At 53.0% G+C, this 13740-nt stretch overlaps 1 protein-coding gene across 8 annotated transcripts in view; it reads left to right on the top strand.

Annotated features, from left to right (window-relative positions):
- LOC148380567 (sickle tail protein homolog) overlaps positions 1-13619 on the top strand; it is a 46424-nt gene extending 32805 nt beyond the window's left edge. For 5 of the 8 annotated variants that reach the window (XM_088362875.1, XM_088362869.1, XM_088362871.1 and 2 more), the window contains 18 exons: positions 505-703; positions 1309-1402; positions 3339-4018; positions 4489-4581; positions 4869-4918; positions 5651-5817; positions 5890-6065; positions 6409-6545; positions 6674-6821; positions 7142-7517; positions 7823-8015; positions 8085-8353; positions 8429-8575; positions 8797-8898; positions 9401-9481; positions 9562-11112; positions 11561-11686; positions 12786-13619. In XM_088362875.1, coding sequence (XP_088219001.1) covers positions 505-703; positions 1309-1402; positions 3339-4018; positions 4489-4581; positions 4869-4918; positions 5651-5817; positions 5890-6065; positions 6409-6545; positions 6674-6821; positions 7142-7517; positions 7823-8015; positions 8085-8353; positions 8429-8575; positions 8797-8898; positions 9401-9481; positions 9562-11112; positions 11561-11686; positions 12786-13253 — 5057 coding nt within the window. In that variant the 3' untranslated portion in view covers positions 13254-13619. The remainder of the gene's footprint in view (positions 1-504; positions 704-1308; positions 1403-3338; positions 4019-4488; positions 4582-4868; positions 4919-5650; positions 5818-5889; positions 6066-6408; positions 6546-6673; positions 6822-7141; positions 7518-7822; positions 8016-8084; positions 8354-8428; positions 8576-8796; positions 8899-9400; positions 9482-9561; positions 11113-11560; positions 11687-12785) is intronic. The other 3 variants (XM_088362874.1, XM_088362872.1, XM_088362873.1) reach the window with 3 other exon arrangements.
- Positions 13620-13740: the final 121 nt, after the last annotated feature.

Raw genomic sequence — 13740 nt, 5'->3', positions numbered from 1 at the left:
AAACGCTCATCAAAAAATGTCTGCGCGACTGCTGCTCTGAGAGAGAATATGTGAGTATGGAGCTTTTGTGTTTTTAACTTGGATGGGAGGGATGTAAAGTCGCAAGGCCATTTGCGATCGCAAGCAGGCTCTGTTCGTTCACCTTTGTCCTATTCCGTCAAACATCTGGATGCAGAGCGGCTCTCGGGGGGGAAAAGCCTTTAGCCGCCAGGAATGGGAATCTCACCGACATCTGGTAGCTTTTACCAGCTCGCACCAAGTAAAAGCGCGCTTTGTTTGCTGTCCTCCTTCCTCCTGTCGCGCCAAATCTTTCCTTCTGGAAATATGTCAGTGCGGTCAGTTCAGCTACTTTCTTTTGGCGTGGAATCTTCACCAGACATTTTGTTTCTGTCCGCTATTGTTTGCACAAGTGGGCGTGTCCAGACAGTCGCACTGCAGCTGCTTTTTCCAAAATCCTCCCACGTCTGACTTTGATTCTGGCCTGTCGGCCGGCCGCCCCCTCAGGCGTGCTCTACTTGCAGTACGGCGACGAAACTAAGCAGATCCGCATGCCCAACGAGATCACCGGCATCGACACGGTCCGAGCCTTGTTCGTCGGCGCCTTCCCGCAGATGCTCACCATGAAGATGTTGGAGTCGCCCAGCGTGGCCGTCTACGTCAAGGACGACATGAGGAACGTCTACTACGAGCTCAGCGACGTCAGGTGATACGTGTGCCGGAAATGAAGCCGGATTTGAAGTCATTGGCTGATTGAGGGGTCGTCGCCGTTTGAGTGTGCCAAATATAGCCTTAAAAAACAAACCATTTGTCGGGCTCCGGCGGTAACCGTGAGAATGCTTTGAAAAGAATTCATCCGATTTTTCATTGACATTTCAAAACAAACAAGCTATTCTACTATTTCTTTGCTCAGAGCGCACCAGCACAGGCCCACTCGCCGCGAGCAGCCATTTTGTTATCTCTAAACGATAAGCGCTTCCACCTTTGAGGCCGCTTGTACTTTGGGCCCGACACGTTTATCAGGTGCTGTAAAATGACTTTTGCGCTTGCTGAAGGTTGGCACAAGTGTCCCTCCCGCCCCTCATAGTGAGAGTAGGGAGCGGAGCCGAGGTGTCGGGCTGCATTTGAAAGCACCATGGAGCGCGGCGGCGGCGGCGGCGGCAGCGGCCGATGGTCAACGCCTGTTTCGGGCTACGTGCCGCTGGCCGGGCTGGTCAAGAGGAGGAGCGGGCCGTTGCCACCGCGTCGGCCCTATTCCGACGGCGACGCCTGGGCCGCCTTCTTACCCTTGCGCGCCTCTTCCCCCTACAGGAACATCACGGACCACTCCTGCCTGAAGGTGTACCACAAGGACCCGGCGCAGGCCTTCAGCCACGGGCCCCGGCCGACCAATGGCGACGTCAGGGTGAGCGGGCGCCCGCCCGGCCCATTTTCTTCCCTGGAACTGATTTTCAGATCCTTTCATACATATCTTGATACAATACGCTGCTTGTTTCTTCTTTGTTGTTTTGAGGGGCTGGGACGCACGATTGCCATTTCAATTCATTTCAGTCAGAAAATGTGATCAATCTCATGGTGTCTGTACTCCTTTCCTCTTGTCCTGCAAGTTTAAATTGTGAAAGAAAATTGTATAGTATATTTTACAACAGGCAGTGTAATGGTTACGTAAAGGCCAGGCCGCAGGCAGGCAGGCAGGCAGGCAGGCAGGCAGGCAGGCTGGCAGGCTGGCAGGCTGGCAGGCTGGCAGGCAGGCAGGCAGGCAGGCAGGCAGGCAGGCAGGCAGGCAGGCAGGCAGGCAGGCAGGCAGGCAGGCAGGCTGGCAGGCTGGCAGGCTGGCAGGCTGGCAGGCTGGCAGGCAGGCAGGCAGGCAGGCAGGCAGGCAGGCAGGCAGGCAGGCAGGCAGGCAGGCAGGCAGGCAGCCACGTAGGTAGGGCAGCTTGTAAACAACACTTTCTTATCGTCATTCACTGGAAGATGGGTGTCGCGATAGCTCTGTCACTCTTTAACCCGTGTGCGCTTGAACCAGATACAAAAGTTACGTGTGGATGAGACGTGCGTGTGTGTCAATGCATTGCATCATGATACTAACCGGCATATAGTAGCCCGTACATCTAAGAGGACACTGGAAAGTTGAAGAGAAGTCCTAATTGAAAGCAAATGTTTGTGTTACTTGCCAAGCGCTGCTGCTTCAACAAGCTCCTTTCTGTGATCTCCAAGCTTTGAGAGATTTATGCATGTTGTGCAGCGAGGTAGCCAAACGCGGCTCGGAAATTCAGTATTTTTTTTTCACCATTATTTGTTGTGTTCTATGTGTTGTCCGCTCTCCCTCCCTGAATGAGAGTTTTCCCGACAATTTGAAAAGCACTTAAGTTGAAGTACAAACAAATGGAAAGAAAACAAGGCTGGTAAAAGCTGCAACTTAAAAGGCGTTGGCCGCTGTGCTCTCACACCTCTCCCTTTTGTCAATCTCGTGAGAAATGGAGGCCTCAAAAAAACAAAACAGAAACGATACCTGGAGCCCAAGTGAACTTTGCATGTGGCTTTGGCTTCCTATGAGTCAGGCTTTTAGTCTGTGTGAACAATAGCTTGTTTGTTTGTCAGGAAGAGTGTTGACTTTGCACTGCAACACAATTATATATATATATATATATATATATATATATATATATATGTATTTATTTATTTTTTTATTTTTTTTTCACTCCACCTAACTTCCCTCAAGTTTCACATGAAGACTTGCCGGATTTTTTTTTTCAGGTCCATCTGCTCAATATTTTGTTCCCACCCATAATCTGCTCAATATTTTGTTCCCACCCATAATTGACCTTTTTTTTTTATTTTATCCCCACCAGCCCGAGCACGAGGTTAGATTTATTGCCCTGTTTGAGGGCAACCTCGCTCCGGCGGCCCCAGATTAGCTGACGGCTGAAATGTTGTCGCAGATTAACCTCTCAGGCCGCAGCGGTGTTATTGCTTGGCCGGGGCCCGTGGGCGCAAGCGAGCGCGTACCCGGCCGCTGGGAGCTTTGCCAGCGCGTCTGGAAAATGTGCTGACAACAGCGCTTTTGCCGTAAAAAGCAACAGTGTCAAAAATGAGCTGGGTGAATGTTTTTGTTTCAAGGGCAGTTTCCAGAAACTCCCGATTTATACGGGACACAAGCCAGAGCGGCACTCGGCAAGCGTAAGGAGCAGAATTTGGATGGGGGCCGACTGGCGGAATTTTGTGAATCACGTGTTGACAAAAGTGGGAGGGAAAACGACTCCAACTAGTCTACATTTTCTTGCAGACTCGTTTTTCCTTGTTGTGACATTCCACCGAAGTTCCACATTTTTGTTGTCCAGATGCACAGCGACATGGTGAATCCTCTGAGGCAGATTCCCACGGCGGCGCAGCACCCGTTACAGGCGGCCGTGCCGCCCTCTCCGCACTCCCCCTCCCGGATCCCGTTCAGCCCACGGCAGGGCTCTTTGCCCGGCAACGGCACGGTGCCCAGGGAGCGCCTGTCCAACCCCCCGGCCCGCTCCAGCTCGCCCTGCCCCAGCGCCATCCTGGAGAGGCGGGACGTCAAGCCCGACAGCGACGTGAGCGGCAAGGCTCACGGCCTGACCAGGGGGAACGAAGGCTCGTACGCCGACCCGTACCTTCTGCAGGAGGGACGCACGGCCCACGGAGCGCACCCCAACCCGGGGCCCGACGGTCCCGACCACGGCTTCCACCGGGCGTCCATCCGTTCCACCGGCTCCTACAGCGGGCCCAGCCCCACGGACTCGGTGGACCACCCTTCCCTGTACAGGCAGAAGTCGAGAAACAGCCAACTTCCCACGCTGGGCTCCAAGACGCCGCCGCCGTCCCCTCACCGGATGGCCGACGTGCGGCTCGTCGACATCCACGTTCCCGTGGAGAGGAGCTCGTCGCTGCGCCAGTCCTTCCGCAAAGAGGATGTGGCAGGGAGCAAAGCCAGGAATAACGTGGCGCCGTCAGACCCGCAGGGCCACCTGCCGCCGAGTGACATTCAGACACGGTAAAGCAAAAGAGTGCGCCGGCCGCAGCATGGGCTAACTAACTCTGCATCCCAGTTTTCAAGCTAACGTCATGTCATGTCACGTCACGATTTCTCCGTCACCCGCCCGAGATGTGCGAGTTGCCGCCCGGCTAATGCGCAGGATCGTCACTTTGCTTTGTGGAAAAAACAAAAGCGGGAGACTCGGATCCATTCAATTGACTGGCTCGTTGTAGTTCTTGGCTTAGACTCTTACTTGGCTTTGACCCTGTATTCCTGAGACTTGACATAGTTTGCTTTGTCAAGACGGCCCGGCGTCTTTCCGTAAGGAAAAGTGATTTCAAAACCAAGCCTACTGAGTTGGGGTGGGGGTGGGGGGTGTTATCCCTCCCTTCCTTCCTCCCTTCCTTCCTCCCTTCCTTCCTCCCTTCCTCCCTCCCGCATCTCAGGCCTCAGGCGCTGAAAGTAGCATTTTCTGCTGTCTTCTGCAGAGAGCGAATGAAGGCAATGGAGCAACAGATTGCCAGCTTGACTGGTCTTGTTCAGCATGCACTTTTAAAGGGGCCAGACAAGGAGCCTCTCAGGTAAGTAGAAGACGCATCAGGACGGGGATCAGGGCATTAAAAAAGGCAACCACCAGAGTAAATAGCTCAAAATGAAATTGGAAAATCCTTTTGCTGTAACGCTTTCCAAGCAGACCTTTGCCTGCCCGGCAGACAGACGCGCGCGTCATTTTAACCCGGCTTTGTCCGACTCTTCCCGTCCGTCATCCTTGGTCTTGCCGTGTCCTGACTAACCCCCCCATGCCTTCGAAATGCCTGCAAATGTTTTGCTTTCAAAATTGCTGACAAATGTCTTTTCGTGGTCACAGTGAAAGACCCTCAAAGACGTCATCTCCGGCCCACAGCGCGCACAGCTCCGGTGAGTATCCAAAACGTTTTCTTTGGACTTTTTCTAGGGTGGCTGGGTGTGTGTGCGTGTGCCTTTTAAACTGCTTGCCAACAGCGATTATGTGATGATGTGACTCGACAATCGAGCTCAAGTCAGGGCCTGTATAATCTGCAAGTGGTCTCGTCGCCTACGAGCCAACGCTGCGGTCACCCTCGCTCATTCGAGTGGCGGCTGAACTTTGGTTGACACTGGGTGGGCTCGTGCGCACGCTAACCTGCACTTCAAGTCGGGGCGGCTGTCAGTCAGTCAGTCAGTCAGTCAGTCAGTCAGTCAGCAGATAAGCGGGCGTCATTTGTGGTGGAGACACGAGTTTATTCCCCAGAGACGGAGCCAGATTTTACCAACCCACTTCCTGAATGATTGTGTTGCCTCTGGGCAGGGAGATAACATTGTTTTATGGTGCTCATTAGTGTTGCTTTGAAAAAAAAAAAAGAATGCCTTATTATTGCAGCACGTTTGGGTGCTGGAGTCATTTTGTGCGCAGAACACAGGTCGCAGTGCTGGTTGAAATTGCATCGCAGGCCAAAATTTGGATTTGCTCTGTCAATTGTCACGTACAATAATATAGACCAACTTTTCTCATTGGTAGCGCAATTCTGAAAGGTATCCCGGTGAAGTTTTAGAACCACACTATAACTTGCCTGAAGTGTCCTAAGTTATGTTTGTTTATTGTTTGTTATTTTGTGATTTTTCACGCTTCAGGTGGCTCACCCGTTTTGACACCCAAGTGCAACGCTTCCACTTCGGCGGCGGCGGCGGCAGCAACGCAAGACCAGCAGAGCCAGATTCCTCTCAAAGCCAACCTGCTGCAGTTCAGGAAGAATGTGTCAGACCTCAGGATGCAGCTGCATCAGATGAGACAGCTGCAGGTAAACAACTGTATGTGAAAACGAAAAAAAAAAAAAAAACATCCCCAACGTTTTTCAATATTTCCCATTCAGCTGCAAAACCAGGAGATCATGCGAGTGCAGCTGAAGCGGACCGAGCAGGAGCTCGGCGCTAAACTGGCGGAGGCCGTGCGACGCCTGGAGGACCCGGTCCAAAAGCAGAGGGTTCTGGTGGAAGAGGACCGGCAGAAGTACTTGGGCCTGGAGGAGCGTGTACTAACGCAACTGGGGTAAGGAGGCCGCGCCGAGCGCGCGCACACCCGTGTTGTCGGGCAAATATCTCCGAGGTTTGATTTATGTCGAGCCCCCATTTTCAAGAGGCAGGTTAGGACAGGCAAGCTATGCCGAGCTCTTATTTCCACTTGCGCTATCTTGCCTGGGACAGCTGAAGCCTTTTGACGAGCACAATTTGGCCATCGGCGTGTAAACATTTGCGGGTGAGGTCTGACGCTAAAACAGGTCGAAGCAGTCTGGAAAGTGCAACGCTAATTGTCTGAGTTTGTGGTTTTTTTGTTTTGTTTTTTGGGCCCTCTTTGAACACCGTGTGTCATTTCCAATGTTTTTGGTCTCCAGGGATCTGGAGCAATACGTGGGCACGCTGCAGAAGGACTCGTCGGGCCCTCACCGAGCGGCGGCGGCGACCCTCAAGGACGTGGAGGATGGCGCGGTGAGGCTGAGGAAAGTCGGAGAGTCTCTCGCAGGGCTTAAAGGTGACTCTTGGCGTGCTCTTTTACAGTGCACCTACAAATGACATCACTCAATGCGAAATGGCACGATTTGCACGCCGCAATGTTGTGTACGTCGACAACAATGTCTTTCTTTTTCTGTCTTGGACCAGGAGAGTTTCCAGCCCTGCAAACCAGGATGCGCGCCGTTCTCCGCGTGGAGGTGGAAGCCGTCAAGTTTCTCAAGGAGGAGCCTCACAAACTGGACAGCATGCTGAAAAGGGTCAGGAGCCTGACTGACACGCTGAGCAGTCTGAGAAGGTGAGGGGGGGGGGTAAAAGTGGCAAGTGGAAAACAAAGCCACTGAGCTGGCAGGGTGACTTGCCGGCCGGCCGTAGGCACAAAGCGTGACTTGTCTCCATCACCTCTACTCAAGCATGAGCTGAATTCAGTGGGTGGACGCAGGAGCACCACCTTTCCTTTTGTGTACGGAGTAGAATTAGAAGTGATGTCGGTCGGTCGCACGCACGCACGCACGCAGGCATGCACAGGTGTCTATTCTTTATCCTCTGCCAAGAACGCCTGGAACTTACCGAGGAGCTGCGTATAAGTCGTTCAGTAGGTTCCTCTCATGGTTGCAGATCTGCAAGTGAGAACAATCAGAGAGTAGGCCATCCTTCTTCTAACATCTTGCTGGACAACATCCCATCTCCAGTGGAGAAGTCGGTGGTCACAGCCGCCCTGCCGGAGTCCCAGAGCTCCAGCGCAAAGCCCTCCTCGCCACCGCTGATCCATCATGTCCAGAGCCCTCCGGTTCCCGTGCGGCAGTCGGCCTGCTTGTCTGTGGCTCAGCCCAGCTCGCCTCTCACGCCCGCGGACCCGCCCAGCCCGGCCCACCCCAAGAGGGCGCACGGGAGTCCGGTGAACCACGGCAACGGGACCGCCAGACAGGATCTGGTCATTGAAGAGTTGCAGCATAGTAAGGACAAATGCAAGAACAGAGCAATGTCTATCGAGGTACGTGCAGCTATTGTTTTTCAAACGAATTTATATATTGATAACTATCAGATGAATAAATAGCAGGCAACAACTGAAAGGCTTTTTCCAATTTGATTTTAAAACAGTCCAAAGTAATCATCTCATAAAAAAAGGAATAAATGATCAAGGCAGTTGGGCTTGATTTTTTTATTTATTTTTTCCCTCATCTTTTTGTATTTCAAAAATAATGGTGTATTAATGGCTGTCAAAATTCCAAACCTTATGACTAATGTTCAGCCTTGGTGCTCTACTTTTCAGCCTTTTCTGTTTTTTTTTTCCCGTAGGCAGCAGAGAAAGAGTGGGAGGAGAGGAGGCAGAACATGGGGCAGTATGATGAGAAAGAGTTTGAAAAGCTCCTGCAGGAGGCTGAGGCCAACATGATCAAAGGCCTTCCCAGTCCTGATGTGGAAAGTAACCCAATACTGCCCCCTGCTGTCTGCAGAGAGCAAGCGAAGAGCCCTTTGGAGTCCCCAACAGGTGTCTGTCTGCAATAATCAATGCATTTGATGCTCAGTGACTAATAAACATTTTTCTGCTTCATCTTAGAGTCGCAACCTGAGCCTCGGTCGGACAAACCGGCCCAGAGGGTTCTTCCCAAGCCGGCCATGGAGAAAGCCGCCGCCAAAGCGTCACCGGAAAGACCCTCCAAGAGCGCCGCAAAACCCGCGTCCCCGGATTCTTTGAACAAGCCGGGATCTGAAAAGGCCGCCAAGTCCCCGCCGCCGCCGCCCCCTCCCAGGAAGACCTTTGCCACCTCTGGCATGACCACCACACGTTCTGGAGAGGTGGTCTACACCAACAAGAGGGACTCTCGGGTGAGTCTTGTAGATTCAAAGCACACAAAAAGCACAAATGCTACAATTGAAATTTTTTTTGTTTCTTTCTTCCAGGAGGGTGAAGAGGAGGGACTCCTTCCCGCCGCTCAAATCAAGCCCAACAAAATCGCCCCGCCGGAACCCAAGAAGGCTGCCACCCCACCTCCTGTTGTTGCCAGGGAGGAGGAGGATGATAGTGACAGGATCATGGCAGAACTTCAGGTGGGTCACACACACGCGCACACACGCGCACACACGCGCGCACACGCGCGCGCACACACACACACACACACACACACTTTCTTGTGTGATTTGACTTGGGTGGCTGATTTCCACACTGTTGGTGTCGGGGTTGCCTTCCTTCCCAATGCGGTGAGTGCTGGTCATCGCAACAAATCCAGTTTTCCTTCAAATCCCTTGTCCCTGCAACTTTCCTGCACCAGGTTTTCCAGAAGTGCACTATTCAGGAAGTAGGCCCGCCAAACACGGTGGAGCCCGCTACTCACATGGAAGCTCAAATCAGAGAGCTAAGAGCTGAAAAGAAGGTAACCCCCCCCCCCCCCCCCCCCTTTTGTGCACGCTGCCTGCACCTCCTAACACTCGCTTGGGCTTCGCCGACACTTTTAACCTCCAAGCCTCCTTCTGCTGCCTCCTCATCATGCTTCCCTCTTTGGATTCTGCCGCTTGAAAGGATTAAGTCTGCACGACAGGAAGCCTCTGGACGCCAACACGGATAATGTCTTCCGACCTTGCTTTCACCAAATCGACCCCAAAACAAAAAGAACAGTGCCCTTTGATCATCATCATCATCATCCCCAATTGGACAAAAACCTCGTAGTGCAGACTCTGTCCGTGCGGCCTGGCGCGCATGCTTCTCTCACCTCCGTCGCTTGGCCTTTTTTTCCCGTCTCTGCTTAACTTTCCTCTGCCTCACGACTTCAACCTTTCAATCATAATCGCCGGTACGGTGAGGATACGTACAGTCGGTTCCAAAATGGAGGGTAGAGCCTAGCTTACGACACGGTGATATCATTTCCTAAACTGCAGAGCTCAGAGCCAAAACGGGACGAAAAAGATCCAGACACGGACGAAAATGGAAACACGACTGTGCGGCGGCAAAGCCAAGGGGTACGTACCGCGTCACCTTTGGCTGACTTCCAAATGCTGCCGGCCGGGCCCTTCCTTTTTAACAACGGCAAACTTTGCAGGTCATATACTACGTGACCGGAAAGATTCCCAAAGAGCATCCGCCCCATCCCGGAACGGAGGAAAGCCACGCACACCGGGAGCCTGCCCAGTCTCCAACACAGGTGTCAAATGTCACTCTTAATGACAATTCCCCAGGCCAGCAGGAGCAGCGGTCGTCAAAATCAACGGCGCTCAAGTCCCCGCCGCCAATTTCGCCCAAGCCCGCGGGACTGTCTGCGTTCCGACTGCCCGGGAAGGCCCTGAAGCTCTCGGAGTCCTCCGAGACCAGTGCGGAAATTGAGAAGGCAGAGAAAAAGAGTCAGAGCGTCCTGGAGTCCGTCCCTTCTACTAAGCACGTCAAAACAGAGGCCGGCGGTGCCAAAGAGGGCTCTAGCAGTTCCACTCCGCCGCCGCTGCCGCAGAGGAGGTCCTCATCAAGTGAGGAGCACCATCCAGCCAAAGCTACCTTTGACGAAGAAGCCACTCTTAGTCCTGATTTGCCAGGGGAGGAGGCACCTCCTCCGCCGGACAACATTGCCTTTATGATCACCAACACCAAGGTTCAGGCCCTTTCGTGCGGGGAGTACAAGGAGCTGGTCAATGCCAAGAAAGGAAGCGTCCAGACCGTGACTGTCGGCGGAGGGAACAACGCGGGGGATCCCCGCACGCCGCTGGACAACGGCTTCAACAAGAAGCCCGTCATCATTATTTTCGACCAACCCATGGACATCCGGGCCGCCTACAAGCGCCTCTCCACCATCTTTGAGTGCGAGGAGGAGCTGGACCGGATGCTTGCGGCGGAGCACATCGACGAGGAGAGCGAGGAATCGGACACGGACAGGAGCGGCGGGCCGCAGGGGATAGCCGGAGCGCTCGACGGCGAAAAGGTCGCGTCTCCTCGAGCCGCGGGAGATCGCACCAGCCTGTCGTCGTCGTCGTCGTCGTCATTGATTTCGGAATCCGCGGACGCCGCAGCGTCCAACGGAGACGCCAAGCAGGACGGCAAGAAGAAGTTCAAGTTCAAATTCCCCAAGAAGCAGCTGGCGGCTCTCACGCAGGCCATCCGCGCGGGCACCAAGTCGGGAAAGAAGACGCTGCAGGTGGTCGTGTACGAGGACGAGGAGGAATCGGACGGAACGGTCAAGCGGCACAAAGAGGCCAAGAGATTTGAGATCTCGCGCCCAAAGCCCTCAGCGGAGGCACCGAGCCCCGCTCCGCTAAAGAGGCAGAACTCGGAGCCGCTGTGCAGGACCGACCAGATCCGCAAGAACACGTACAAGACGCTGGACAGCTTAGAACAGACCATCAAGCAGCTGGAGAGCACCATTAACGAGATAGGGCCCGTCTCCGCCGAGGAGAAGAAGGGAGAGAACGGGAAAGTGTCCGAAGGCCTGAGGAGGTCGGCCTCGCTCCCGACCTCAAAGGCCTCGGCGCTTAAGCTAGCCAGCAAAGGTTCTTTCCAGAAGAAGAGCAAACCTCTGCTCCTCCCGCGCCCTGTCGTCATCCCCACCACCGGCAGCGGCGGCAGCGGCACCACGGGTTCCCCCGGTGCCCCCGGCACCATCCAACAGGTCTCTCTCTAGCTCTTGCCGCTCCACAAAGGCTTCGGGTCCTTCTCTTTCCGACCCCCCCCCCCCCCCCCCCCTTCACTTCGAGCTTCCCCGCTCAAATGACAAAAGCGTTAATACACTCTGCAGGAAATGTTGGAAAAGTCCACCTTGGCTTTGTGTTGGGTTCCTGCCTCCCATCTAACTCCTTTACTTCATTGCTGAAAGGTTTTCAGCACTCAATAATCAAAGACACCTCAATCTCAATGGTTGCATGAGTGTGAGGTTCAAAATGGCTGCATGATCTGTCACCGGTGGTGGTGGTGGTTGTATTTTTTTCTTTCTTTCTCCAACTCTCGGTGCCTTAATGTCTGACTCTTCTTACATGTTTTGTTGTTCCTCCCGCCCTCCCTCTTCTTTTGTTTTATTTGTTGTTGTTGTTTTTTTTTGTTCCGTTTGGGTCCCCCTGCAGAACACCAGCTCCCCCACTAGTCGGATGCCCGTCCCTTTGTCGGCCAAGTCCAGGCAGTCGCCGGCTACTACTGACAAAGCAGCAAAACAGCAAAAACTGCAGGACGCTCAAAGGCAGTTCCGACAGGTAGTTTTACTCTAGGGCCACACCACGACCAAAGTGTTTTGATTGCGGACCCCCCTCCCCTTGCTTTGACGGGAAGGCATGATTGACTCTTGACTGTTACCCCATAACATCTTCTGCATGTCCACACTGCTCATGGTGTTCACTGTGTTGGTGACTTGAAAAAAAACTAAGAAAAGCGGAACACACCTGCATAATGCTCATCGCATCTCCAGTTCCCACCACAGCTGAGTTCCTAAACAGTGTCGCCGAACCCCGCCATCCACCCCCCCCTTCCAGGATGCTTCCATTTCACACTTGCCCCCAACCCTTCTTCTCACCGTACACCCCAAACAACTGCTTTGACAACTTCTTAACCTCACTCCGACTGGTTTCCTCTCCTATCCAATTTTGAAACTCAACTCACCACGTCCTGCCTGCTCACGCACAAACACAGCCCTCAACTGGGTTATCCCCCCCCCCAAACCTTCCGTACATCTAACCTAACACTCTGACTAACAAAGGAAGCTGAAGAGATGCCCCTTCAAGTCTAACCTGCGCTGCATCCTGTTTCCTGGTAACGTCTCTCTGTTTCAAGTCTCCATGTGGATCAAGTGATGCGTACCGGACAAGGAGTTGAATCAAAGGCAACTGGACTACTTAATTGCGGTTGGATCACGCCAGTCCAAAAATGTTCCGTTAAGTGGCTGGCTGGGGGATGAGATACTACAATTCTGGAAGGACAAAATGGCGGTGCTAGCAATACTGAGCTAGCATTAGCAGTAAACGAGCCACGTTTAGGCAGCGCGAGAGTGTGACTATGTTAACACTAAATTCATGGGTTTCTGATGCACTTCAAAATGCCAAATATCCTTCTCCAAGTCCCTTGTTGTCCAGTTGCCTTGGTTTCAAACCTCCTAAAAAGATGATGGTGTGCCGATATCAAGAGCGACTGCTGTCTTTCCTCATGCAATCCGAGTAGACCGATTGTGTTCATTGTCTGCGTAGCATTACGTATTAGTCTTCACTGTTGTGTTCCAGTTTGTATCGACTTTTCATGTGTATAGTTGAACCTTTTTTTTCTTTTGACAATCAGTTTGTGTTTTGGCATCTCTTTTCACAGGCTAACGGAAGTACTAAAAGAGTGGGAGGGGATCATAAAAGCACTTCCCCCACTGTCTCTAAAATCCCCGCTTTTTATCCTAGCGCTACTAAAGATGCCGCTAACCCGTCCTCCTCTTCATCTTCCTCCAAGTCCTCCCTCCCGCCCCCCCACAACGCTCGCTCGGCTTCCCTGCCCTCTTCGCACATCCCCTCACTGTCCAACGGCTCCCTGAAGCCCCCCTCGCAGCACGCGGCTAAAGCTCTCTCCTTCTCCTCCTCGCAGACCCCCAACGGTCGAGTGCACTCTTCCCCCTCCTCCTTCTCCTCTTCTTCATCCTCCTCCACCTCCCCCTCCCCTCTGTCACCTTTGGGCCCGGGCGGGAAGAGCATCCGCACCATACACACCCCCAGCTTCACCAGCTACAGGGCCCACAACGGCAGCGGTGGCAAATCCTGCATCCCGACAGCCTCAGCGGCTAAGGACTAGCCACGCTTTAGCCTCCCCGCGGCCCCCATCTTTTTTTCTTTTTTTTTTTTACACAGAGACCAGGTGATAAGGCCGCATCATCATTTTTAGTGGGTGGCCGTGGACTAACCCACCTCTTGAGACAATCACATCATGTAATTGTGAAGCAAATTTGAAATCTGATTGGTTAAAAAAAAAAAACACCACCACAAAATTCCCCTGCTGCTGAAGGCCCTGGGAAATGTGATTGGAGAAATACAATGTAGCCAAAAGAAATGTTCCAAAATGAAGAAAGTAGATTGTAGGGAATATTGTAAATCCAATAGTCCACTGACCATATATTGGAATTCATAGGTTTGAAAAAGGTCCGTTTTCAACCAGCAGCGATTGACTTCCTGGCAAACTACTGCTTTAAAAAAAATGTCGAATCTTGCTTTCAGCGCTACAGAGCAGTAGAAACGAGTGACCCCGCTGTCCCGTCTCTTGTCGCGTTCTTCTAGTCTGCCTT

The sequence above is a fragment of the Syngnathus floridae genome, chromosome 20 (genome assembly GCF_059516105.1).
Source record: "Syngnathus floridae isolate MCC-2025c chromosome 20, RoL_Sflo_1.0, whole genome shotgun sequence".
Lineage (NCBI taxonomy): Eukaryota > Metazoa > Chordata > Actinopteri > Syngnathiformes > Syngnathidae > Syngnathus > Syngnathus floridae.
Note: the sequence above shows the minus strand (reverse complement) of the source record. Positions and strands in the feature narration are given on the sequence as shown.